Source organism: Dendropsophus ebraccatus, chromosome 13 (genome assembly GCF_027789765.1).
Source record: "Dendropsophus ebraccatus isolate aDenEbr1 chromosome 13, aDenEbr1.pat, whole genome shotgun sequence".
Taxonomy (NCBI): Eukaryota; Metazoa; Chordata; class Amphibia; order Anura; family Hylidae; genus Dendropsophus; species Dendropsophus ebraccatus.
The window spans coordinates 1,875,673-1,903,667 of record NC_091466.1 but is presented as its reverse complement, the minus strand read 5'-3'; the positions used below and the strand labels follow the sequence as shown (position 1 = coordinate 1,903,667).

Here is a 27,995-nt window from a genome sequence, read left to right as displayed (position 1 = left end):
ATGAGAATATCATAGAGAAAGAACTCCAACTCCCGGCATACATCGCGCCCAGAGCCGGGTTTAAAGGCTGGCGCTACTAGTATAGGGGACCGGCAGAGAACGGAGAACAGGTGATGTACCGAGCACGGCAACGGGGTGAGAGGGGGGCACAGAGGATGGGAAGGGTCAGCATGGAGGAGAGGGGGGACACCAGGGAGACTGTCAGCATGGAGGAGAGGGGGGACACCAGGGAGACTGTCAGCAGGAGGAGGAGAGGGGGGGACACCAGGGAGACTGTCAGCATGGAGGAGAGGGGGGACACCAGGGAGACTGTCAGCATGGAGGAGGAGAGGGAGGGGGACACCAGGGAGACTGTCAGCATGGAGGAGGAGAGGGAGGGGGACACCAGGGAGACTGTCAGCATGGAGGAGAGGGGGGACACCAGGGAGACTGTCAGCATGGAGGAGAGGGGGGACACTAGGGAGACTGTCAGCATGGAGGAGAGGGGAGACACCAGGGAGACTGTCAGCATGGAGGAGAGGGGGGACACCAGGGAGACTGTCAGCATGGAGGAGAGGGGGGGACACCAGGGAGACTGTCAGCATGGAGGAGGAGAGGGAGGGGGACACCAGGGAGACTGTCAGCATGGAGGAGGAGAGGGAGGGGGACACCAGGGAGACTGTCAGCATGGAGGAGGAGAGGGAGGGGGACACCAGGGAGACTGTCAGCATGGAGGAGAGGGGGGACACCAGGGAGACTGTCAGCATGGAGGAGAGGGGGGACACTAGGGAGACTGTCAGCATGGAGGAGAGGGGAGACACCAGGGAGACTGTCAGCATGGAGGAGAGGGGAGACACCAGGGAGACTGTCAGCATGGAGGAGAGGGGGGACACCAGGGAGACTGTCAGCATGGAGGAGAGGGGGGACACCAGGGAGACTGTCAGCAGGAGGAGAGGGGGGACACCAGGGAGACTGTCAGCAGGAGGAGAGGGAGGACACCAGGGAGACTGTCAGCATGGAGGAGAGGGGGGACACCAGGGAGACTGTCAGCATGGAGGAGAGGGAGGACACCAGGGAGACTGTCAGCAGGAGGAGAGGGAGGACACCAGGGAGACTGTCAGCATGGAGGAGAGGGGGGACACCAGGGAGACTGTCAGCAGGAGGAGAGGGGGGGGGGGGACACCAGGGAGACTGTCAGCAGGAGGAGAGGGGGGACACCAGGGAGACTGTCAGCATGGAGGAGAGGGGGGACACCAGGGAGACTGTCAGCATGGAGGAGAGGGGGGACACCAGGGAGACTGTCAGCAGGAGGAGAGGGGGGACACCAGGGAGACTGTCAGCAGGAGGAGAGGGGGGACACCAGGGAGACTGTCAGCATGGAGGAGAGGGGGGACACCAGGGAGACTGTCAGCATGGAGGAGAGGGGGACACCAGGGAGACTGTTAGCATGGAGGAGAGGGGGGGGGCACCAGGGAGACTGTCAGCATGGAGGAGAGGGGGGACACCAGGGAGACTGTCAGCATGGAGGAGGAGAGGGAGGGGGACACCAGGGAGACTGTCAGCATGGAGGAGAGGGGGGACACCAGGGAGACTGTCAGCAGGAGGAGAGGGGGGACACCAGGGAGACTGTCAGCAGGAGGAGAGGGGGGACACCAGGGAGAGTGTCAGCATGGAGGAGAGGGGGGACACCAGGGAGACTGTCAGCAGGAGGAGAGGGGAGGGGGACACCAGGGAGACTGTCAGCAGGAGGAGAGGGGAGGGGGACACCAGGGAGACTGTCAGCAGGAGGAGAGGGGGGGGGGGGACACCAGGGAGACTGTCAGCATGGAGGAGAGGGGGGACACCAGGGAGACTGTCAGCAGGAGGAGAGGGGGGACACCAGGGAGACTGTCAGTATGGAGGAGAGTGAGGGGGACACCAGGGAGACTGTCAGCAGGAGGAGAGGAAGGGGGTCACCATGGACACTGTCAGCAGGATGGGGTGGGGTCACCATGGAGACCGTCAGCAGGATGGGGTGGGGTCACCATGGAGACCGTCAGCAGGATGGGGTGGGGTCACCATGGAGACTGTCAGCAGGATGGGGTGGGGTCACCATGGAGACTGTCAGCAGGATGGGGTGGGGTCACCATGGAGACTGTCAGCAGGATGGGGGGGGGTCACCATGGAGACTGTCAGCAGGATGGGGTGGGGTCACCATGGAGACTGTCAGCAGGATGGGGTGGGGTCACCATGGAGACTGTCAGCAGGATGGGGTGGGGTCACCATGGAGACTGTCAGCAGGATGGGGTGGGGTCACCATGGAGACTGTCAGCAGGATGGGGTGGGGTCACCATGGAGACTGTCAGCAGGATGGGGTGGGTGGCTGGGGGATGATTCTGCGGGATTCCTGCTCAGCTGGAGATTTTAGGACCCAGGAGAACACGCCGCGGAGGGGGACGCTGTGCGCTCCTAATAAGCTCCGCCTTCTCCCGCTGCTGACGTACAGTAATGGAGTAGAGACGCCGGTGGTGACGTCACGGGACGGGCCTTGGGATGAGTGAGCGAGTGAAGGAGGCCTGAATGTGGCTTCGCCTTTTGCGCGCGGGACGGGTGTGGCTCCGCCCCCTACAGGGTGTGAGAGGCCCGTCAGTCCCCCGCCATTGTAGAGCCGCGATGTTAGGGCGGCCTGCTGCGGGGGTGAGTACGGAGTACGGACTTCCGGGATGTGGGCGGGACTTCCGGGGGCGGGGCTCTCGTACCCCTGTGTCTATAAACCGCAGTGTCTATTCTATCACCTAAATCTCTGTCTGTCCTGAGCATGGAGGCAGGGCCGTACTTACCACAGGGCACCCGTGGTCCGGGGCCTAGGGCAGTGGCAGGGGGCGGGGCCAGGGAGCAGGGGGCGGGGCCAGGGAGCAGGGGGAGGAAACAACTAATTATTTTTTTGTGTTTATTTTTTTAGTCTCCCACCTCCTGTTCACACTTGCCAGTAAATCTGGTGTCTTTTCCAGGGGGGGCGGGGGGGGGGTATGGAGGAGTATATACAGAGGAGGATATGGAGGGGTATATACAGAGGAGGATATGGAGGGGTATATACAGGGGAGGATATGGAGGGGTATATACAGAGGAGGATATGGAGGAGTATATACAGAGGAGGATATGGAGGGGTATATACAGAGGAGGATATGGAGGAGTATATACAGAGGAGGATATGGAGGGGTATATACAGAGGAGGATATGGAGGAGCATATACAGGGGAGGATATGGAGGAGTATATACAGGGAGGATATGGAGGAGCATATACAGGGAGGATATGGAGGAGCATATACAGGGAGGATATGGAGGAGTATATACAGGGGAGGATATGGAGGAGTATATACAGGGGAGGATATGGAGGAGTATATACAGGGGAGGATATGGAGAGGTATATACAGGGGAGGATATGGAGGGGTATATACAGGGGAGGATATGGAGGGGTATATACAGGGGAGGATATGGAGGGGTATATACAGGGGAGGATATGGAGGAGCATATACAGGGGAGGATATGGAGGGGCATATACAGGGGAGGATATGGATGGGTAAATACAGAGGAGGATATGGAGGGGTATATACAGAGGAGGATATGGAGGGGTATATACAGGGGAGGATATGGAGGAGTATATACAGAGGAGGATATGGAGGGGTATATACAGAGGAGGATATGGAGGGGTATATACAGAGGAGGATATGGAGGAGCATATACAGGGAGGAAATGGAGGAGTATATACAGGGGAGGATATGGAGGAGTATATACAGGGGAGGATATGGAGGGGTATATACAGGGGAGGATATGGAGGAGTATATACAGAGGAGGATATGGAGGGGTATATACAGAGGAGGATATGGAGGGGTATATACAGAGGAGGATATGGAGGAGCATATACAGGAAGGAAATGGAGGAGTATATACAGGGGAGGATATGGAGGAGCATATACAGGGGAGGATATGGAGGGGTATATACAGGGGAGGATATGGAGGGGTATATACAGGGGAGGATATGGAGGAGCATATACAGGGGAGGATATGGAGGGGTATATACAGGGGAGGATATGGAGGGGTATATACAGGGGAGGATATGGAGGGGTATATACAGGGGAGGATATGGAGGAGCATATACAGGGGAGGATATGGAGGGGTATATACAGGAGAGGATATGGAGGGGTATATACAGGGGAGGATATGGAGGGGTATATACAGGGGGGGATATGGAGGAGCATATACAGGGGAGGATATGGAGGAGCATATACAGAGGAGGATATGGAGGGGTATATACAGGGGAGGATATGGAGGGGTATATACAGGGGAGGATATGGAGGAGTATATACAGAGGAGGATATGGAGGGGTATATACAGGGGAGGATATGGAGGAGTATATACAGGGGAGGATATGGAGGAGCATATACAGGGGTTTGGGGTCGCTCTCGCTCCTGTTGACCTCCTCTCTTCCTGTAGGGTTGGGGTCGCTCTCGCTCCTGTTGACCTCCTCTCTTCCTGTAGGGTTGGGGTCGCTCTCGCTCTTGTTGACCTCCTCTCTTCCTGTAGGGTTGGGGTCGCTCTCGCTCCTGTTGACCTCCTCTCTTCCTGTAGGGTTGGGGTCGCTCTCGCTCCTGTTGACCTCCTCTCTTCCTGTAGGGTTGGGGTCGCTCTCGCTCCTGTTGACCTCCTCTCTTCCTGTAGGTTTGGGGTCGCTCTCGCTCCTGTTGACCTCCTCTCTTCCCGTAGGGTTGGGGTCGCTCTCGCTCCTGTTGACCTCCTCTCTTCCCGTAGGGTTGGGGTCGCTCTCGCTCCTGTTGACCTCCTCTCTTCCCGTAGGGTTGGGGTCGCTCTCGCTCCTGTTTACCTCCTCTCTTCCTGTAGGTTTGGGGTCGCTCTCGCTCCTGTTGACCTCCTCTCTTCCTGTAGGGTTGGGGTCGCTCTCGCTCCTGTTGACCTCCTCTCTTCCTGTAGGGTTGGGGTCGCTCTCGCTCCTGTTGACCTCCTCTCTTTTTGTAGGGTTGGGGTCGCTCTCGCTCCTGTTTACCTCCTCTCTTCCTGTAGGTTTGGGGTCGCTCTCGCTCCTGTTGACCTCCTTTCTTCCTGTAGGGTTGGGGTCGCTCTCGCTCCTGTTGACCTCCTCTCTTCCTGTAGGGTTGGGGTCGCTCTCGCTCCTGTTGACCTCCTCTCTTCCTGTAGGGTTGGGGTCGCTCTCGCTCCTGTTGACCTCCTCTCTTCCTGTAGGGTTGGGGTGGCTCTCGCTCCTGTTGATCTCCTCTCTTCCTGTAGGTTTGAGGTCGCTCTCGCTCCTGTTGACCTCCTCTCTTCCTGTAGGGTTGGGGTCGCTCTCGCTCCTGTTGACCTCCTCTCTTCCTGTAGGGTTGGGGTCGCTCTCGCTCCTGTTGACCTCCTCTCTTCCTGTAGGGTTGGGGTCGCTCTCGCTCCTGTTGACCTCCTCTCTTCCTGTAGGGTTGGGGTCGCTCTCGCTCCTGTTGACCTCCTCTCTTCCTGTAGGGTTGGGGTCGCTCTCGCTCCTGTTGACCTCCTCTCTTCCTGTAGGGTTGGGGTCGCTCTCGCTCCTGTTGACCTCCTCTCTTCCTGTAGGGTTGGGGTCGCTCTCGCTCCTGTTGACCTCCTCTCTTCCTGTAGGGTTGGGGTCGCTCTCGCTCCTGTTGACCTCCTCTCTTCCTGTAGGGTTGGGGTCGCTCTCGCTCCTGTTGACCTCCTCTCTTCCTGTAGGTTTGGGGTCGCTCTCGCTCCTGTTGACCTCCTCTCTTCCTGTAGGGTTGGGGTCGCTCACGCTCCTGTTGACCTCCTCTCTTCCTGTAGGGTTGGGGTCGCTCACGCTCCTGTTGACCTCCTCTCTTCCTGTAGGGTTGGGGTCGCTCTCGCTCCTGTTGACCTCCTCTCTTCCTGTAGGGTTGGGGTCGCTCTCGCTCCTGTTGACCTCCTCTCTTCCTGTAGGGTTGGGGTCGCTCTCGCTCCTGTTGACCTCCTCTCTTCCTGTAGGTTTGGGGTCGCTCTCGCTCCTGTTGACCTCCTCTCTTCCTGTAGGGTTGGGGCCGCTCTCGCTCCTGTTGACCTCCTCTCTTCCTGTAGGTTTGGGGTCGCTCTCGCTCCTTTTGACCTCCTCTCTTCCTGTAGGTTTGGGGTCGCTCTCGCTCCTGTTGACCTCCTCTCTTCCTGTAGGGTTGGGGTCGCTCACGCTCCTGTTGACCTCCTCTCTTCCTGTAGGGTTGGGGTCGCTCTCGCTCCTGTTGACCTCCTCTCTTCCTGTAGGGTTGGGGTCGCTCTCGCTCCTGTTGACCTCCTCTCTTCCTGTAGGGTTGGGGTCGCTCTCGCTCCTGTTGACCTCCTCTCTTCCTGTAGGTTTGGGGTCGCTCTCGCTCCTGTTGACCTCCTCTCTTCCTGTAGGGTTGGGGTCGCTCTCGCTCCTGTTGACCTCCTCTCTTCCTGTAGGGTTGGGGTCGCTCTCGCTCCTGTTGACCTCCTCTCTTCCTGTAGGGTTGGGGTCGCTCTCGCTCCTGTTGACCTCCTCTCTTCCTGTAGGGTTGGGGTCGCTCTCGCTCCTGTTGACCTCCTCTCTTCCTGTAGGTTTGGGGTCGCTCTCGCTCCTGTTGACCTCCTCTCTTCCTGTAGGGTTGGGGTCGCTCTCGCTCCTGTTGACCTCCTCTCTTCCTGTAGGGTTGGGGTAGCTCTCGCTCCTGTTGACCTCCTCTCTTCCTGTAGGTTTGGGGTCGCTCTCGCTCCTGTTGACCTCCTCTCTTCCTGTAGGGTTGGGGTCGCTCACGCTCCTGTTGACCTCCTCTCTTCCTGTAGGGTTGGGGTCGCTCTCGCTCCTGTTGACCTCCTCTCTTCCTGTAGGGTTGGGGTCGCTCTCGCTCCTGTTGACCTCCTCTCTTCCTGTAGGTTTGGGGTCGCTCTCGCTCCTGTTGACCTCCTCTCTTCCTGTAGGGTTGGGGTCGCTCTCGCTCTTGTTGACCTCCTCTCTTCCTGTAGGGTTGGGGTCGCTCTCGCTCCTGTTGACCTCCTCTCTTCCTGTAGGTTTGGACTATGAGTTCAGGGACGGGGACCACAGTGCAGGATGAGCGCCAGGAGTTCTGCGGCTTCTTTGATCAAATTGTGCAGGATCTGACAGCGGAGGATTGGGGTCACCCCGAGATCGGAGATGCCATTTCTCGTGTGAAACAAGTGAGTGTGGTGGGGCCACTGCGGTGTCCTCTGTATGGGGCCCCTCTGATGCGTAGGGGAGTGTAGCGGGGCCCCTGTCGTGTCCTCTGTATGGGGCCCCCTCTGATGTGTAGGGGAGTGTGGTGGGGCCACTGCGGTGTCCTCTGTATAGGGCCCCCTCTGATGTGTAGCGGGGCCCCTGTCGTGTCCTCTGTATAGGGCCCCCTCTGATGTGTAGGGGAGTGTAGCGGGGCCCCTGTTGTGTCCTCTGTATGGGGCCCCCTCTGATATGTAGGGGAGTGTAGCGGGGCCCCTGTCGTGTCCTCTGTATAGGGCCCCCTCTGATGTGTAGCGGGGCCCCTGTCGTGTCCTCTGTATGGGGCCCCCTCTGATGTGTAGGGGAGTGTAGCGGGGCCCCTGTCGTGTCCTCTGTATGGGGCCCCCTCTGATGTGTAGGGGAGTGTAGCGGGGCCCCTGTCGTGTCCTCTGTATAGGGCCCCCTCTGATGTGTAGCGGGGCCCCTGTCGTGTCCTCTGTATAGGGCCCCCTCTGATGTGTAGGGGAGTGTAGTGGGGCCCCTGTCGTGTCCTCTGTATGGGGCCCCCTCTGATGTGTAGGGGAGTGTAGCGGGGCCCCTGTCGTGTCCTCTGTATGGGGCCCCCTCTGATGTGTAGGGTAGTGTAGCGGGGCCCCTGTCGTGTCCTCTGTATGGGGCCCCCTCTGATGTGTAGGGGAGTGTAGCGGGGCCCCTGTCGTGTCCTCTGTATAGGGCCCCCTCTGATGTGTAGCGGGGCCCCTGTCGTGTCCTCTGTATAGGGCCCCCTCTGATGTGTACGGGAGTGTAGCGGGGCCCCTGTCGTGTCCTCTGTATAGGGCCCCCTCTGATGTGTAGCGGGGCCCCTGTCGTGTCCTCTGTATAGGGCCCCCTCTGATGTGTAGGGGAGTGTAGCGGGGCCCCTGTCGTGTCCTCTGTATAGGGCCCCCTCTGATGTGTAGGGGAGTGTAGCGGGGCCCCTGTCGTGTCCTCTGTATAGGGCCCCCTCTGATGTGTAGGGGAGTGTAGCGGGGCCCCTGTCGTGTCCTCTGTATAGGGCCCCCTCTGATGTGTAGGGGAGTGTGGTGGGGCCCCTGCGGTGTCCTCTGTATGGGGCCCCTCTGATGTGTAGTGGAGTGTGGTGGGGCCCCTGTCGTGTCCTCTGTATGGGGCCCCCTCTGATGTGTAGCGGGGCCCCTGTCGTGTCCTCTGTATGGGACCCCCTCTGATGTGTAGCGGGGCCCCTGTCGTGTCCTCTGTATAGGGCCCCCTCTGATGTGTAGGGGAGTGTAGCGGGGCCCCTGTCGTGTCCTCTGTATAGGGCCCCCTCTGATGTGTAGGGGAGTGTAGCGGGGCCCCTGTCGTGTCCTCTGTATGGGGCCCCCTCTGATGTGTAGCGGGGCCCCTGTCGTGTCCTCTGTATAGGGCCCCCTCTGATGTGTAGGGGAGTGTGGTGGGGCCCCTGCGGTGTCCTCTGTATGGGGCCCCTCTGATGTGTAGTGGAGTGTGGTGGGGCCCCTGCGGTGTCCTCTGTATGGGGCCCCTCTGATGTCTTGCTTCTCGGGCAGGTGCTGGAGTATAACTCCCCCGGGGGTAAGTGTAACCGCGGGATGACGGTGTTGGCCTCGTTCCGGGAGCTGATGGGGCCCGAGCTGCAGAAGGACGGGAACCTGCAGAGGGCGCTGGCGGTGGGCTGGTGTGTGGAGCTGGTGAGTGAGCACAGTGTGCAGCTTCTGTCATGTGACCCGCGGGCCTGTGTCATGTGACCCGCCTCCTCTCTCGTAGCTCCAGGCGTTCTTCCTGGTCGCCGATGACATCATGGATAACTCTGTGACCCGGCGCGGGCAGCCATGCTGGTATAGGCAGGTGAGTACTCCAGCCGTGGTGGCGGTATAAGACAGGGGAGGTGGCGGCCATGCTGATCACATGGGCTCCTCTTACAGGCAGGCGTTGGCCTGGACGCCATCAATGACTCCTTCCTGCTGGAATCCTGCATCTACCGCGTCCTAAGGAAGTATTGCCGTCGGCAGCCATATTACCTCAACCTGCTGGAGCTCTTCTTAGAGGTGAGTAGGAATCATGGCTGCTGGGGCTGTGTCTGATGGAAGTGTGCACTGTCTGATGGTGCGGGGGTGGTGTCTGATGGTGCGGGGGCAGTGTCTGATGGTAGCGTCCACTGTATGATGGTGCGGGGGCGGTGTCTGATGGTAGCGTCCACTGTATGATGGTGCGGGGGTGGTGTCTGATGGTGCGGGGGTGGTGTCTGATGGTGCGGGGGCGGTGTCTGATGGTTGCGTCCACTGTATGATGGTGCGGGGGTGGTGTCTGGTGGTAGCGTCCACTGTATGATGGTGTGGGGGCGGTATCTGGTGGTAGCGTCCACTGTATGATGGTGCAGGGGCGGTGTCTGGTGGTAGCGTCCACTGTATGATGGTGCGGGGGCGGTGTTTGGTGGTAGCGTCCACTGTATGATGGTGCGGGGGTGGTGTCTGGTGGTAGCGTCCACTGTATGATGGTGCGGTGGCGGTGTCTTGTGGTAGCGTCCACTGTATGATGGTGTGGGGGGCGGTGTCTGATGGCGGTGTAGGCTCCTCTGTATGATGGTGTGGGGGGCGGTGTCTGATGTCGGTGTAGGCTCCTCTGTATGATGGTGTGGGGGCGGTGTCTGATGGCGGTGTAGGCTCCTCTGTATGATGGTGTGGGGGCGGTGTCTGATGGCGGTGTAGGCTCCTCTGTATGATGGTGCAGGGGGCGGTGTAGGCTCGGTGTAGGCTCCTCTGTATGATGGTGCGGGGGCGGTGTTTGGTGGTAGCGTCCACTGTATGATGGTGCGGGGGTGGTGTCTGGTGGTAGCGTCCACTGTATGAGGGTGTGGGGGCGGTGTCTGATGGTGCAGGGGCGGTGTCTGATGGTAGCGTCCACTGTATGCTGGTGCGGGGGCTGTGTCTGATGGAAGTGTCCACTGTCTGATGGTGCGGGGGTGGTGTCTGATGGTGCGGGGGCAGTGTCTGATGGTAGCGTCCACTGTATGCTGGTGCGGGGGTGGTGTATGATGGAAGTGTCCACTGTATGATGGTGCGGGGGCGGTGTCTGATGGTAGCGTCCACTGTATGATGGTGCGGGGGGGGTGTCTGATGGTGCGGGGGTGGTGTCTGATGGTGCGGGGGCGGTGTCTGATGGTTGCGTCCACTGTATGATGGTGCGGGGGTGGTGTCTGGTGGTAGCGTCCACTGTATGATGGTGTGGGGGGCGGTGTCTGGTGGTAGCGTCCACTGTATGATGGTGCAGGGGCGGTGTCTGGTGGTAGCGTCCACTGTATGATGGTGCGGGGGCGGTGTTTGGTGGTAGCGTCCACTGTATGATGGTGCGGGGGTGGTGTCTGGTGGTAGCGTCCACTGTATGATGGTGCGGTGGCGGTGTCTTGTGGTAGCGTCCACTGTATGATGGTGTGGGGGCGGTGTCTGATGGCGGTGTAGGCTCCTCTGTATGATGGTGTGGGGGGCGGTGTCTGATGTCGGTGTAGGCTCCTCTGTATGATGGTGTGGGGGCGGTGTCTGATGGCGGTGTAGGCTCCTCTGTATGATGGTGTGGGGGGGGTGTCTGATGGCGGTGTAGGCTCCTCTGTATGATGGTGCAGGGGGCGGTGTAGGCTCGGTGTAGGCTCCTCTGTATGATGGTGCGGGGGCGGTGTTTGGTGGTAGCGTCCACTGTATGAGGGTGTGGGGGCGGTGTCTGATGGTGCGGGGGCGGTGTCTGATGGTAGCGTCCACTGTATGCTGGTGCGGGGGCTGTGTCTGATGGAAGTGTCCACTGTCTGATGGTGCGGGGGTGGTGTCTGATGGTGCGGGGGCAGTGTCTGATGGTAGCGTCCACTGTATGCTGGTGCGGGGGTGGTGTATGATGGAAGTGTCCACTGTATGATGGTGCGGGGGCGGTGTCTGATGGTAGCGTCCACTGTATGATGGTGCGGGGGTGGTGTCTGATGGTGCGGGGGTGGTGTCTGATGGTGCGGGGGCGGTGTCTGATGGTAGCGTCCACTGTATGCTGGTGCGGGGGCTGTGTCTGATGGAAGTGTCCACTGTCTGATGGTGCGGGGGTGGTGTCTGATGGTGCGGGGGCGGTGTCTGATGGTTGCGTCCACTGTATGATGGTGCGGGGGTGGTGTCTGGTGGTAGCGTCCACTGTATGATGGTGTGGGGGCGGTGTCTGGTGGTAGCGTCCACTGTATGATGGTGCAGGGGCGGTGTCTGGTGGTAGCGTCCACTGTATGATGGTGCGGGGGCGGTGTTTGGTGGTAGCGTCCACTGTATGATGGTGCGGGGGTGGTGTCTGGTGGTAGCGTCCACTGTATGATGGTGCGGTGGCGGTGTCTTGTGGTAGCGTCCACTGTATGATGGTGCGGGGGCAGTGTCTGGTGGTAGCGTCCACTGTATGATGGTGTGGGGGCGGTGTCTGATGGCGGTGTAGGCTCCTCTGTATGATGGTGTGGGGGGCGGTGTCTGATGTCGGTGTAGGCTCCTCTGTATGATGGTGTGGGGGCGGTGTCTGATGGCGGTGTAGGCTCCTCTGTATGATGGTGTGGGGGCGGTGTCTGATGGCGGTGTAGGCTCCTCTGTATGATGGTGCAGGGGGCGGTGTAGGCTCGGTGTAGGCTCCTCTGTATGATGGTGCGGGGGCGGTGTTTGGTGGTAGCGTCCACTGTATGATGGTGCGGGGGTGGTGTCTGGTGGTAGCGTCCACTGTATGAGGGTGTGGGGGCGGTGTCTGATGGCGGTGTAGGCTCCTCTGTATGATGGTGTGGGGGCGGTGTCTGATGGCGGTGTAGGCTCCTCTGTATGATGGTGCAGGGGGCGGTGTAGGCTCCTCTCTGATGGTGCTAGGGGCGGTGTAGGCTTCTCTCTATGATGGTGCGGGGGGCAGTGTAGGCTCCTCTCTATGATGGTGCGGGGGGCGGTGTAGGCTCCTCTCTGATGGTGCGGGGGGCGGTGTAGGCTCCTCTGTATGATGGTGTGGGGGCGGTGTCTGATGGCGGTGTAGGCTCCTCTGTATGATGGTGCGGGGGGCGGTGTAGGCTCCTCTCTATGATGGTGTGGGGGGCGGTGTAGGCTCCTCTGTATGATGGGGCGGTGTAGGCTTCTCTGTATGATGGTGCGGGGGCGGTGTCTGATGTCGGTGCAGGCTCCTCTGTATGATGGTGCGGGGGCGGTGTTTGGTGGTAGCGTCCACTGTATGATGGTGCGGGGGTGGTGTCTGGTGGTAGCGTCCACTGTATGAGGGTGTGGGGGCGGTGTCTGATGGCGGTGTAGGCTCCTCTATATGATGGTGCGGGGGGCGGTGTAGGCTCCTCTCTATGATGGTGTGGGGGGCGGTGTAGGCTCCTCTGTATGATGGGGCGGTGTAGGCTTCTCTGTATGATGGTGCGGGGGGCGGTGTAGGCTCCTCTCTATGATGGTGCGAGGGGCGGTGTAGGCTTCTCTGTATGATGGTGCGGGGGGTGGTGTAGGCTCCTCTCTATGATGGTGCGGGGTCCTTAGGCTCCTCTCTATGATGGTGCGGGGGGCGGTGTAGGCTCCTCTCTGATGGTGCGGGGGGCGGTGTAGGCTCCTCTCTATGATGGTGCGGGGGGCGGTGTAGGCTCCTCTCTATGATGGTGCGGGGGGCGGTGTAGGCTCCTCTCTATGATGGTGCGGTGTAGGCTCCTCTGTATGATGGGGCGGTGTAGGCTCCTCTGTATGATGGGGCGGTGTAGGCTCCTCTGTATGATGGTGCGGGGGGCGGTGTAGGCTCCTCTGTATGATGGGGCGGTGTAGGCTCCTCTGTATGATGGGGCGGTGTAGGCTCCTCTGTATGATGGTGTGGGGGGCGGTGTAGACTCCTCTCTATGATGGTGTGGGGGGCGGTGTAGGCTCCTCTCTATGATGGTGCGGGGAGCGGTGTAGGCTCCTCTCTATGATGGTGCGGGGAGCGGTGTAGGCTCCTCTCTATGATGGTGCGGGGAGCGGTGTAGGCTCCTCTCTATGATGGTGCGGGGGGCGGTGTAGGCTCCTCTCTATGATGGTGGGGGGGCGGTGTAGGCTCCTTTCTATGATTGTGCGGGGAGCGGTGTAGGCTCCTCTCTATGATGGTGCGGGGGGCGGTGTAGGCTCCTCTGTATGATGGGGCGGTGTAGGTTCCTCTCTATGATGGTGCGGGGGGCGGTGTAGGCTCCTCTCTATGATGGTGCGGGGGGCGGTGTAGGCTCCTCTGTATGATGGGGCGGTGTAGGTTCCTCTCTATGATGGTGCGGGGGGCGGTGTAGGCTCCTCTTTATGATGGTGTGGGGTCCTTAGGCTCCTCTCTATGATGGTGTGGGGGGCGGTGTAGACTCCTCTCTATGATGGTGTGGGAGCGGTGTAGGCTCCTCTATGATGGTGCGGGGGGCGGTGTAGGCTCCTCTCTATGATGGTGCGGGGGGCGGTGTAGGCTCCTCTGTATGATGGGGCGGTGTAGGCTCCTCTCTATGATGGTGCGGCGGGCGGTGTAGGCTCCTCTCTATGATGGTGCGGGGGGCGGTGTAGGCTCCTCTCTATGATGGTGCGGGGGGCGGTGTAGGCTCCTCTGTATGATGGGGCGGTGTAGGCTCCTCTCTATGATGTTGCGGGGAGCGGTGTAGACTCCTCTCTATGATGGTGCGGGGTCCTTAGGCTCCTCTCTATGATGGTGCGGGGGGCGGTGTAGGCTCCTCTCTATGATGGGGCGGTGTAGGCTCCTCTCTATGATGGTGTGGGGGGCGGTGTAGGGTCCTCTCTATGATGGTGCGGGGGGCGGTGTAGGCTCCTCTCTATGATGGTGCGGGGGGCGGTGTAGGCTCCTCTGTATGATGGGGCGGTGTAGGCTCCTCTCTATGATGGTGCGGGGGGCGGTGTAGGCTCCTCGCTATGATGGTGTGGGGTCCTTAGGCTCCTCTCTATGATGGTGTGGGGGGCGGTGTAGGCTCCTCTCTGTGATGGTGCGGGGGGCGGTGTAGGCTCCTCTCTATGATGGTGCGGGGGGCGGTGTTGGCTCCTCTCTATGATGGGGCGCTGTAGGCTTCTCCCTATGATGATGGGGGGGGGGCGGTGTAGGCTCCTCTCTATGATGGTGCGGGGGGCGGTGTAGGCTCCTCTCTATGATGGTGCGGGGGGCGGTGTAGGCTCCTCTGTATGATGGGGCGGTGTAGGCTCCTCTCTATGATGGTGCGGGGGGCGGTGTAGGCTCCTCTCTATGTTGGTGCGGGGGGTGGTGTAGGCTCCTCTCTATGATGGGGCGATGTAGGCTCCTCTCTATGATGGTGTGGGGGGCGGTGTAGGCTCCTCTCTATGATGGTGCGGGGGGCGGTGTAGGCTCCTCTCTATGATGGTGCGGGGGGCGGTGTAGGCTCCTCTGTATGATGGTGCGGGGGGCGGTGTAGGCTCCTCTCTATGATGGTGCGGGGGGCGGTGTAGGCTCCTCTGTATGATGGGGCGGTGTAGGCTCCTCTGTATGATGGTGCGGGGGGTGGTATAGGCTCCTCTCTATGATGGTGTGGGGTCCTTAGGCTCCTCTCTATGATGGTGTGGGGGGCGGTGTAGGCTCCTCTCTGTGATGATGGGGGGGAGGCGGTGTAGGCTCCTCTCTCTGATGGTGTGGGGGGTGGTGTAGGCTCCTCTCTATGATGGTGCGGGGGGCGGTGTAGGCTCCTCTGTATGATGGGGCGGTGTAGGCTCCTCTCTATGATGGTGCGGGGGGCGGTGTAGGCTCCTCTGTATGATGGGGCGGTGAAGGCTCCTCTCTGTGATGGTGCGGGGGGCGGTGTAGGCTCCTCTCTATGATGATGGGGGGGGGGGGCGGTGTAGGCTCCTCTGTATGATGGGGCGGTGTAGGCTCCTCTCTATGATGGTGTGGGGGGCGGTGTAGGCTCCTCTCTACGATGATGGTGCGGGGGGCGGTGTAGGCTCCTCTGTATGATGGGGCGGTGTAGGCTCCTCTCTATGATGGTGCGGGGGCGGTGTAGGCTCCTCTCTATGATGGTGTGGGGTCCTTAGGCTCCTCTCTATAATGGTGTGGGGGGCGGTGTAGGCTCCTCTCTATGATGGGGCGGTGTAGGCTCCTCTCTTATGATGGTGCGGGGGGCAGTGTAGGCTCCTCTCTATGATGGTGCGGGGGGCGGTGTAGGCTCCTCTCTATGATGGTGCGGGGGGCGGTGTAGGCTCCTCTCTATGATGGTGCGGGGGGCGGTGTAGGCTCCTCTGTATGATGGTGCGGGGGGCGGTGTAGGCTCCTCTGTATGATGGTGCGGGGGGCGGTGTAGGCTCCTCTCTATGATGGTGCGGGGGGCAGTGTAGGCTCCTCTCTATGATGGTGCGGGGGGCGGTGTAGGCTCCTCTGTATGATGGTGCGGGGGGCGGTGTAGGCTCCTCTGTATGATGGTGCGGGGGGGCGGTGTAGGCTCCTCTCTATGATGGTGCGGGGGCCGGTGTAGGCTCCTCTGTATGATGGTGCGGGGTCCTTAGGCTCCTCTCTATGATGGTGCGGGGTCCTTAGGATCCTCTCTATGATGGTGTGGGGGTTGTTTCCGGCAGTCATGCTGTTTCTGCCACTTTCAGACCTCATACCAGACAGAGCTTGGGCAGGCTCTGGATCTCATCACTGCTCAGCCGGGGAAGGTGGATCTGGATCGGTACACGGAGGGCAGGTGGGTGGCGCCATCCCTCTTTCCTGCACTCTCTGTACCCGCAGCATTTTGTTTCTAACTTTCCCCTGTTTCTTGCTTCTTAGGTATAAATCCATAGTGAAGTACAAAACTGCTTTCTACTCCTTCTACCTACCGGTGGCAGCCGCCATGTATATGGTAGGTACCCTGAGCTGCAGAGCTTACACTAAGATGGGGGTGGGCACAGCCTGGCATTATCCTGAGCTGCCCAGCTTACACAGGGGTGGGCACAGGCTGGCATTATCCTGAGCTGCAGAGCTTACACTGGGGTGGGGGTGGTCACAGGCTGGCATCCTCCTCCTGAGCTGCAGAGCTTAAACTAAGATGGGGGTGGGCACAGCCTGGCATTATCCTCCCGAGCTGCAGGGCTTACACCAAGATGGGGGTGGGCACAGGCTGGCATCATCCTCCTGAGCTGCAGAGCTTACACTAAGATGGGGGTGGGCACAGCCTGGCATCATCCTCCTGAGCTGCAGAGCTTACACTGGGGTGGTCACAGGCTGGCATCCTCCTCCTGAGCTGCAGAGCTTACACTAAGATGGGGGTGGGCACAGCCTGGCATCATCCTCCTGAGCTGCACACATTACACTGGGGTGGGGGTGGGCACAGGCTGGCATCCTCCTGATCTGTAGAGCTTACACGGGGGGTGGTCACAGCCTGGCATCATCCTGAGCTGCAGAGCTTACACGGGGGTGGTCACAGCCTGGCATCATCCTGAGCTGCAGACCTTACACTGGGGTGGGGGTGGGCACAGCCTGACATTATCCTCCTGAGCTGCACACATTACACTGGGGTGGGCAGCCTGGCATTATCCTCCTGAGCTGCAGAGCTTACACTGGGGTGGGGGTGGGCACAGCCTGGCATTATCCTCCTGAGCTGCAGAGCTTACACGGGGGTGGGGGTGGGCACAGCCTGGCATTATCCTCCTGAGCTGCAGAGCTTACACGGGGGTGGGGGTGGGCACAGCCTGGCATCCTCCTCCTGAGCTGCAGAGCTTACACTAAGATGGGGGTGGGCACAGCCTGGCATCATCCTCCTGAGCTGCAGAGCTTACACTGGGGTGGGGGTGGGCACAGGCTGGCATCCTCCTGATCTGTAGAGCTTACACGGGGGTGGTCACAGCCTGGCATCATCCTGAGCTGCAGAGCTTACACGGGGGTGGTCACAGCCTGGCATCATCCTGAGCTGCAGACCTTACACTGGGGTGGGGGTGGGCACAGCCTGACATTATCCTCCTGAGCTGCACACATTACACTGGGGTGGGCAGCCTGGCATTATCCTCCTGAGCTGCAGAGCTTACACTGGGGTGGGGGTGGTCACAGGCTGGCATCATCCTCCTGAGCTGCAGAGCTTACACTGGGGTGGGGGTGGGCACAGCCTGGCATTATCCTCCTGAGCTGCAGAGCTTACACGGGGGTGGGCACAGCCTGGCATCATCCTCCTGAGCTGCAGAGCTTACACTGGGGTGGGCACAGGCTGGCATCATCCTCCTGAGCTGCAGAGCTTACACTGGGGTGGGGGTGGGCACAGGCTGGCATCATCCTCCTGAGCTGCAGAGCTTACACTAAGATGGGGGTGGGCACAGCCTGGCATCATCCTCCTGAGCTGCAGAGCTTACACTGGGGTGGGGGTGGGGGGACAGGCTGGCATCCTCCTGAGCTGCAGAGCTTACACGGGGGTGGTCACAGCCTGGCATCATCCTGAGCTGCAGAGCTTACACGGGGGTGGTCACAGCCTGGCATCATCCTGAGCTGCAGACCTTACACTGGGGTGGGGGTGGGCACAGCCTGACATTATCCTTTTGAGCTGCACACATTACACTGGGGTGGGCAGCCTGGCATTATCCTCCTGAGCTGCAGAGCTTACACTGGGGTGGGGGTGGTCACAGGCTGGCATCATCCTCCTGAGCTGCAGAGCTTACACTGGGGTGGGGGTGGGCACAGCCTGGCATTATCCTCCTGAGCTGCAGAGCTTACACGGGGGTGGGCACAGCCTGGCATCATCCTCCTGAGCTGCAGAGCTTACACTGGGGTGGGGGTGGGCACAGGCTGGCATCATCCTCCTGAGCTGCAGAGCTTACACTAAGATGGGGGTGGGCACAGCCTGGCATCATCCTCCTGAGCTGCAGAGCTTACACTGGGGTGGGGGGGGGGAACAGGCTGGCATCCTCCTGATCTGCAGAGCTTACACGGGGGTGGTCACAGCCTGGCATCATCCTGAGCTGCAGAGCTTACTTGGGGGTGGGCACAGCCTGACATTCTCCTCCTGAGCTGCAGAGCTTACACGGGGGTGGGGGGGGGGGGGGAACAGGCTGGCATTACCCTCCTGAGCTGCAGAGCTTACACTGGGGTGGGGGTGGTCACAGGCTGGCATCCTCCTCCTGAGCTGCAGAGCTTACACTGGGGTGGGGGTGGGCACAGCCTGGCATTATCCTCCTGAGCTGCAGAGCTTACACTAAGATGGGGGTGGGCACAGCCTGGCATCATCCTCCTGAGCTGCAGAGCTTACACTGGGGTGGGGGTGGGCACAGGCTGGCATCATCCTCCTGAGCTGCAGAGCTTACACTGGGGTGGGGGTGGGCACAGCCTGGCATAATCCCCTTGTGTTCCTACAACAAATGTGGTGTGAGCGCACACTAAATACATAGAAATGTAGAAAATGGAGTGCGAGCTACTTCAGAAAAAAGTAACCATAGCAAACTAAAAGACAAAAAGACAGGCCTGAGAAAGGAACGCTCCGCACATCCAAGGTAAGTACACAGGAAGACTGCAGAAAGGAACGCTCCGCACATCCAAGGTAAGTACACAGAATATACACAGAAAGACAGGCCCGAAGAAAGGAACGCTCCGCACATCCAAGGTAAGTACACAGAATATACACAGAAAGACAGGCCTGAAGAAAGGAACGCTCCGCACATCCAAGGTAAGTACACAGAATATACACAGAAAGACAGGCCGAAGAAAGGAACGCTCCGCACATCCAAGGTAAGTACACAGAATATACACAGAAAGACAGGCCCGAAGAAAGGAACGCTCCGCACATCCAAGGTAAGTACACAGAAAAGAACACACAAAAAGAGAAAGCTGTATACAGCAATTACAACCAACTACATAGAGGGAGACCCAGATAAGTCAGCCCTCAAACCGAGCTCCTCCACATGGGCTGACTTATCTGGGTCTCCCTCATGGATGTGGAGGAGCTCGGTTTGAGGGCTGACTTATCTGGGTCTCCCTCTATGTAGTTGGTTGTAATTGCTGTATACAGCTTTCTCTTTTTGTGTGTTCTTTTCTGTGTACTTACCTTGGATGTGCGGAGCGTTCCTTTCTTCAGTCTTTCTGTGTATATTCTGTGTACTTACCTTGGATGTGTGGAGCGTTCCTTTCTTCGGCCTGTCTTTCTGTGTACTTACCTTGGATGTGTGGAGCGTTCCTTTCTTCAGGCCTGTCTTCCTGTGTACTTACCTTGGATGTGTGGAGCGTTCCTTTCTGCAGTCTTCCTGTGTACTTACCTTGGATGTGCGGAGCGTTCCTTTCTGCAGTCTTCCTGTGTACTTACCTTGGATGTGCGGAGCGTTCCTTTCTGCAGTCTTCCTGTGTACTTACCTTGGATGTGCGGAGCGTTCCTTTCTGCAGTCTTCCTGTGTACTTAACTTGGATGTGCGGAGCGTTCCTTTCTGCAGTCTTTCTATGTACTTACCTTGGATGTGCGGAGCGTTCCTTTCTTCGGGCCTGTCTTTCTGTGTATACTTTGTGTACTTACCTTGGATGTGCGGAGCTTTCCTTTCTTCAGTCTTTCTGTGTATATTCTGTGTACTTACCTTGGATGTGTGGAGCGTTCCTTTCTTCGGCCTGTCTTTCTGTGTACTTACCTTGGATGTGTGGAGCGTTCCTTTCTTCAGGCCTGTCTTCCTGTGTACTTACCTTGGATGTGTGGAGCGTTCCTTTCTGCAGTCTTCCTGTGTACTTACCTTGGATGTGCGGAGCGTTCCTTTCTGCAGTCTTCCTGTGTACTTACCTTGGATGTGCGGAGCGTTCCTTTCTGCAGTCTTCCTGTGTACTTACCTTGGATGTGCGGAGCGTTCCTTTCTGCAGTCTTCCTGTGTACTTACCTTGGATGTGCGGAGTGTTCCTTTCTGCAGTCTTTCTGTGTACTTACCTTGGATGTGCGGAGCGTTCCTTTCTGCAGTTTTCCTGTGTACTTACCTTGGATGTGCGGAGTGTTCCTTTCTGCAGTCTTCCTGTGTACTTACCTTGGATGTGCGGAGCGTTCCTTTCTGCAGTCTTTCTGTGTACTTACCTTGGATGTGTGGAGCGTTCCTTTCTGCAGTCTTCCTGTGTACTTACCTTGGATGTGCGGAGCGTTCCTTTCTGCAGTCTTCCTGTGTACTTACCTTGGATGTGCGGAGCGTTCCTTTCTGCAGTCTTCCTGTGTACTTACCTTGGATGTGTGGAGCGTTCCTTTCTTCGGGCCTGTCTTTCTGTGTATACTTTGTGTACTTACCTTGGATGTGCGGAGCGTTCCTTTCTTCAGGCCTGTCTTCCTGTGTACTTACCTTGGATGTGCGGAGCGTTCCTTTCTGCAGTCTTCCTGTGTACTTACCTTGGATGTGCGGAGCGTTCCTTTCTGCAGTCTTCCTGTGTACTTACCTTGGATGTGCGGAGCGTTCCTTTCTGCAGTCTTCCTGTGTACTTACCTTGGATGTGTGGAGCGTTCCTTTCTTCGGGCCTGTCTTCCTGTGTACTTACCTTGGATTGCGGAGCGTTCCTTTCTGCAGTCTTCCTGTGTACTTACCTTGGATGTGCGGAGCGTTCCTTTCTGCAGTCTTTCTGTGTACTTACCTTGGATGTGCGGAGCGTTCCTTTCTGCAGTCTTCCTGTGTACTTACCTTGGATGTGCGGAGCGTTCCTTTCTGCAGTCTTCCTGTTTGCTATCGTCCCCTTGTGTTGTCTCTCCCCAGGCTGGAATAGATGGAGAGGACGATCACCAGAACGCCAAAGCCGTCCTGCTGGAGATGGGCGAGTTCTTCCAGATCCAGGTGATGGGGGAGGGAGTGGGGTGATGGGGGAGGTAGTGAGGTAGTGGGGTGATGGGGGAGGGAGTGGGGTGATGGGGGAGGGAGTGGGGTGATGGGGGAGGTAGTGGGGTGATGGGGGAGGTAGTGAGGTAGTGGGGTGATGGGGGAGGGAGTGGGGTGATGGGGGAGGGAGTGGGGTGATGGGGGAGGGAGTGAGGTAGTGGGGTGATGGGGGAGGGAGTGGGGTGATGGGGGAGGGAGTGGGGTGATGGGGGAGGGGTGATTGCCACCTGGAAGCGGAGCTCATGGCTCCTGTATGATTGAGCAGGACGACTACCTGGACTGCTATGGGGACCCTGACGTCACTGGCAAGATTGGGACCGACATCCAGGACAACAAGTGCGGCTGGCTGGTGGTGGAGGCCCTGAAGAGGGCGACTCCGGAGCAGAGGCGGATCCTGCAGGTAACTGCACCCCCCATACACTCCACCCCCCCCCCCCCCAGTGTGTGACATCCAGCTTATTACACTACACCCCCCCAGTGTGTGACATCCTGCTTATTACACTACACCCCCCCAGTGTGTGACATCCTGCTTATTACACTACACCCCCCCCAGTGTGTGACATCCTGCTTATTACACTACACCCCCCCCAGTGTGTGACATCCTGCTTATTACACTACACCCCCCCCAGTGTGTGACATCCTGCTTATTACACTACAACCCCCCCCAGTGTGTGACATCCTGCTTATTACACTACACCCCCCCCAGTGTGTGACATCCTGCTTATTACACTACACCCCCCCCAGTGTGTGACATCCTGCTTATTACACTCCACCCCCCCCAGTGTGTGACATCCTGCTTATTACACTACACCCCCCCCCCCAGTGTGTGACATCCTGCTTATTACACTACACCCCCCCCAGTGTGTGACATCCTGCTTATTACACTACACCCCCCCCCAGTGTGTGACATCCTGCTTATTACACTACACCCCCCCCCCCCAGTGTGTGACATCCTGCTTATTACACTCCACCCCCCCCCCCAGTGTGTGACATCCTGCTTATTACACTCCACCCCCCCCCAGTGTGTGACATCCTGCTTATTACACTACACCCCCCCCCCCAGTGTGTGACATCCTGCTTATTACACTCCACCCCCCCCCACCAGTGTGTGACATCCTGCTTATTACACTCCACCCCCCCACCAGTGTGTGACATCCTGCTTATTACACTACACCCCCCCCCAGTGTGTGACATCCTGCTTATTACACTACACCCCCCCCAGTGTGTGACATCCTGCTTATTACACTACAACCCCCCCCCAGTGTGTGACATCCTGCTTATTACACTACACCCCCCCCCCAGTGTGTGACATCCTGCTTATTACACTACACCCCCCCCAGTGTGTGACATCCTGCTTATTACACTCCCCCCCCCCCCCCCCAGTGTGTGACATCCTGCTTATTACACTCCACCCCCCCCCCAGTGTGTGACATCCTGCTTATTACACTACACCCCCCCCAGTGTGTGACATCCTGCTTATTACACTACACTCCCCCCCCCCCAGTGTGTGACATCCTGCTTATTACACTACACCCCCCCAGTGTGTGACATCCTGCTTATTACACTCCACCCCCCCCCCAGTGTGTGACATCCTGCTTATTACACTACACCCCCCCCCAGTGTGTGACATCCTGCTTATTACACTACACCCCCCCCCCAGGTGTGTGACATCCTGGCTTATTACACTACAACCCCCCAGTGTGTGACATCCTGCTTATTACACTACACCCCCCCAGGTGTGACATCCTTGCTTATTACAACTACACCCAATACCCCCCCAGTGTGACATCCTGCTTATTACACTACACCCCCCCCACCAGTGTGTGACATCCTGCTTATTACACTACACCCCCCCCCAGTATGTGACATCCTGCTTATTACACTACCCCCCCCCCCCCCAGTGTGTGACATCCTGCTTATTACACTACCCCCCCCCCCCAGTGTGTGACATCCTGCTTATTACACTACACCCCCCCCCCAGTGTGTGACATCCTGCTTATTACACTACACCCCCCCCCAGTGTGTGACATCCTGCTTATTACACTACACCCCCCCCCCAGTGTGTGACATCCTGCTTATTACACTACACCCCCCCCCACCAGTGTGTGACATCCTGCTTATTACACTACACCCCCCCCAGTGTGTGACATCCTGCTTATTACACTACACCCCCCCAGTGTGTGACATCCTGCTTATTACACTACACCCCCCCCAGTGTGTGACATCCTGCTTATTACACTACACCCCCCCCATTGTGTGACATCCTGCTTATTACACTACACCCCCCCCAGTGTGTGACATCCTGCTTATTACACTACACCCCCCCCAGTGTGTGACATCCTGCTTATTACACTACACCCCCCCCAGTGTGTGACATCCTGCTTATTACACTACACCCCCCCAGTGTGTGACAATCCTGCTTATTACACTACACCCCCCCCCCACCAGTGTGTGACATCCTGCTTATTACACTACACCCCCCCCAGTGTGTGACATCCTGCTTATTACACTACACCCCCCAGTGTGTGACATCCTGCTTATTACACTACACCCCCCCAGTGTGTGACATCCTGCTTATTACACTACACCCCCCCCCCACCAGTGTGTGACATCCTGCTTATTACACTACAACCCCCCCCCAGTGTGTGACATCCTGCTTATTACACTACACCCCCCCCCAGTGTGTGACATCCTGCTTATTACACTACACCCCCCCCCAGTGTGTGACATCCTGCTTATTACACTACACCCCCCCCCAGTGTGTGACATCCTGCTTATTACACTACACCCCCCCCCGTGTGTGACATCCTGCTTATTACACTACACCCCCCCCCCCAGTGTGTGACATCCTGCTTATTACACTACACCCCCCCCCAGTGTGTGACATCCTGCTTATTACACTACACCCCCCCCCAGTGTGACATCCTGCTTATTACACTACACCCCCCCCAGTGTGTGACATCCTGCTTATTACACTACACCCCCCCCAGTGTGTGACATCCTGCTTATTACACTACACCCCCCCCCACCAGTGTGTGACATCCTGCTTATTACACTACACCCCCCCCCCAGTGTGTGACATCCTGCTTATTACACTCCACCCCCCCCACACCAGTGTGTGACATCCTGCTTATTACACTACACCCCCCCCCCAGTGTGTGACATCCTGCTTATTACACTACACTCCCCCCCCCCAGTGTGTGACATCCTGCTTATTACACTACACCCCCCCCCCCCCAGTGTGTGACATCCTGCTTATTACACTACACCCCCCCCCCTGACCCATGTGTGTGACATCCTGCTTATTACACTACACCCCCCCCCACAGTGTGTGACATCCTGCTTATTACACTACACCCCCCCAGTGTGTGACATCCTGCTTATTACACTACACCCCCCCAGTGTGTGACATCCTGCTTATTACACTACACCCCCCCAGTGTGTGACATCCTGCTTATTACACTACACCCCCCCCCCACCAGTGTGTGACATCCTGCTTATTACACTACACCCCCCCCCCCCCAGTGTGTGACATCCTGCTTATTACACTACACCCCCCCCCAGTGTGTGACATCCTGCTTATTACACTACACCCCCCCCCAGTGTGTGACATCCTGCTTATTACACTACACTCCCCCCCCCCCAGTGTGTGACATCCTGCTTATTACACTACACCCCCCCCAGTGTGTGACATCCTGCTTATTACACTACACCCCCCCCCCAGTGTGTGGACATCCTGCTTATTACACTACACCCCCCCCAGTGTGTGACATCCTGCTTATTACACCTACACCCCCCCCAGTGGTGTGACATCCTGCTTATTACACTACACCCCCCCCAGTGGTGTGACATCCTGCTTATTACACTACACCCCCCCCACCAGTGTGTGACATCCTGCTTATTACACTACACCCCCCCCCAGTGTGTGACATCCTGCTTATTACACTACACCCCCCCAGTGTGTGACATCCTGCTTATTACACTACACCCCCCCCCAGTGTGTGACATCCTGCTTATTACACTACACCCCCCCCCCACCAGGGTGTGTGACATCCTGCTTATTACACTACACACCCCCCCCAGTGTGTGACATCCTGCTTATTACACTACACCCCCCACCCAGTGTGTGACATCCTGCTTATTCACTACAACCCCCCCCAGTGTGTGACATCCTGCCTTATTACACTACACCCCCCCCCAGTGTGTGACATCCTGCTTATTACACTACACACCCCCCCCCAGTGTGTGACATCCTGCTTATTACACTACACACCCCCCCCCCCCAGTGTGTGACATCCTGCTTATTACACTACACACCCCCCCCCAGTGTGTGACATCCTGCTTATTACACTCCACCCCCCCCCCCAGTGTGTGACATCCTGCTTATTACACTACACCCCCCCAGTGTGTGACATCCTGCTTATTACACTACACCCCCCCCAGTGTGTGACATCCTGCTTATTACACTACACCCCCCCCCAGTGTGTGACATCCTGCTTATTACACTACACCCCCCCAGTGTGTGACATCCTGCTTATTACACTACACCCCCCCCCACCAGTGTGTGACATCCTGCTTATTACACTACACCCCCCCCCAGTGTGTGACATCCTGCTTATTACACTACACCCCCCCCCAGTGTGTGACATCCTGCTATTACACTACACCCCCCCCCAGTGTGTGACATCCTGCTTATTACACTACACTCCCCCCCCCCCCAGTGTGTGACATCCTGCTTATTACACTACACCCCCCCCCCCAGTGGTGTGACATCCTGCTTATTACACTACAACCCCCCCCAGTGTGTGACATCCTGCTTATTACACTACACCCCCCCCCCCCCAGTGTGTGACATCCTGCTTATTACACTACACCCCCCCCCAGTGTGTGACATCCTGCTTATTACACTACACCCCCCCCCAGTGTGTGACATCCTGCTTATTACACTACACCCCCCCCAGTGTGTGTCATCCTGCTTATTACACTACACCCCCCCCCCACCAGTGTGTGACATCCTGCTTATTACACTACACCCCCCCCCAGTGTGTGACATCCTGCTTATTACACTACACCCCCCCCAGTGTGTGACATCCTGCTTATTACACTACACCCCTCCCCACCAGTGTGTGACATCCTGCTTATTACACTACACCCCCCCCCCATGTGTGTGACATCCTGCTTATTACACTACACCCCCCCCCAGTGTGTGACATCCTGCTTATTACACTACACCCCCCCCCAGTGTGTGACATCCTGCTTATTACACTACACCCCCCCCAGTGTGTGACATCCTGCTTATTACACTACACCCCCCCCCCCCAGTGTGTGACATCCTGCTTATTACACTACACCCCCCCCCAGTGTGTGACATCCTGCTTATTACACTACACCCCCCCCCAGTGTGTGACATCCTGCTTATTACACTACACCCCCCCCCCAGTGTGTGACATCCTGCTTATTACACTACACCCCCCCCAGTGTGTGACATCCTGCTTATTACACTACACCCCCCCCCCCAGTGTGTGACATCCTGCTTATTACACTACACCCCCCCCCCAGTGTGTGACATCCTGCTTATTACACTACACCCCCACCAGTGTGTGACATCCTGCTTATTACACTACACCCCCCCCCAGTGTGTGACATCCTGCTTATTACACTACACCCCCCCCAGTGTGTGACATCCTGCTTATTACACTACACCCCCCCCCCCGTGTGTGACATCCTGCTTATTACACTACACTCCCCCCCCCCCCAGTGTGTGACATCCTGCTTATTACACTACACCCCCCCCCCAGTGTGTGACATCCTGCTTATTACACTACACCCCCCCCAGTGTGTGACATCCTGCTTATTACACTACACCCCCCCCACCAGTGTGTGACATCCTGCTTATTACACTACACCCCCCCCCAGTGTGTGACATCCTGCTTATTACACTACACCCCCCCCCAGTGTGTGACATCCTGCTTATTACACTACACCCCCCCCAGTGTGTGACATCCTGCTTATTAAACTACACCCCCCCCCACCAGTGTGTGACATCCTGCTTATTACACTACACCCCCCCCCAGTGTGTGACATCCTGCTTATTACACTACACCCCCCCCCAGTGTGTGACATCCTGCTTATTACACTACACCCCCCCCCAGTGTGTGACATCCTGCTTATTACACTACACCCCCCCCCCGTGTGTGACATCCTGCTTATTACACTACACCCCCCCCCAGTGTGTGACATCCTGCTTATTACACTACACTCCCCCCCCCCCCAGTGTGTGACATCCTGCTTATTACACTACACCCCCCCCCCCAGTGTGTGACATCCTGCTTATTACACTACACCCCCCCCCCCCCAGTGTGTGACATCCTGCTTATTACACTACACCCCCCCCAGTGTGTGACATCCTGCTTATTACACTACACCCCCCCCCAGTGTGTGACATCCTGCTTATTACACTACACCCCCCCCCCCCCAGTGTGTGACATCCTGCTTATTACACTACACCCCCCCCAGTGTGTGACATCCTGCTTATTACACTACACCCCCCCCAGTGTGTGACATCCTGCTTATTACACTACACCCCCCCCCAGTGTGTGACATCCTGCTTATTACACTACACCCCCCCCAGTGTGTGACATCCTGCTTATTACACTACACCCAATACCCCCCCCCCCCCCCCCGCGCACACACCTACCTACCTGTGGGGGCCCCGTCCTCTGCAATGACCTTTGCTCTGGTTGTCAGGAGAATTACGGTCAGGAGGAGGAGGAGAAGGTGCAGCGGGTGAAGCAGCTGTACGAGGGTTTGGGCCTCCCCGCCGTCTATGCTCGCTATGAGGAGGAGAGCTTCCAGAGACTGCAGCACCTCATCTCCCAGCATGCCCATGGGCTGTCCAAGGAGATCTTCCTGGGGCTGGCTCGCAAGATCTACAAGAGGCAGAAGTGAGTGTGCAGACTGTCAGCCCTCTCATTGCCGGAGCGCCCCCTGCAGCCTGCCCCCAACTCTGACACTGGGGGGGGGGGGGGGGGG

The 27,995-nt window shown here is 58.0% G+C and overlaps 1 protein-coding gene across 2 annotated transcripts; it reads left to right on the top strand.

The window, feature by feature from the left end:
- The first annotated feature begins 5 nt into the window (after positions 1 to 5).
- FDPS (farnesyl diphosphate synthase) lies at positions 6 to 27,995 on the top strand. Of its 2 annotated transcripts, none has more exons than XM_069950783.1 (10): positions 6 to 110; positions 7,017 to 7,163; positions 8,745 to 8,885; positions 8,962 to 9,042; positions 9,120 to 9,242; positions 15,780 to 15,868; positions 15,952 to 16,024; positions 20,844 to 20,921; positions 21,229 to 21,363; positions 27,711 to 27,995. In XM_069950783.1, exons 2-10 carry the CDS (start codon positions 7,026 to 7,028, stop codon positions 27,909 to 27,911), a joined length of 1,059 nt encoding a protein of 352 aa, XP_069806884.1. In that variant the 5' UTR covers positions 6 to 110; positions 7,017 to 7,025; the 3' UTR covers positions 27,912 to 27,995. The 2 variants fall into 2 exon arrangements, with proteins under 2 accessions (XP_069806884.1, XP_069806883.1); XM_069950782.1 differs by lacking the exon at positions 6 to 110 and adding an exon at positions 2,380 to 2,655.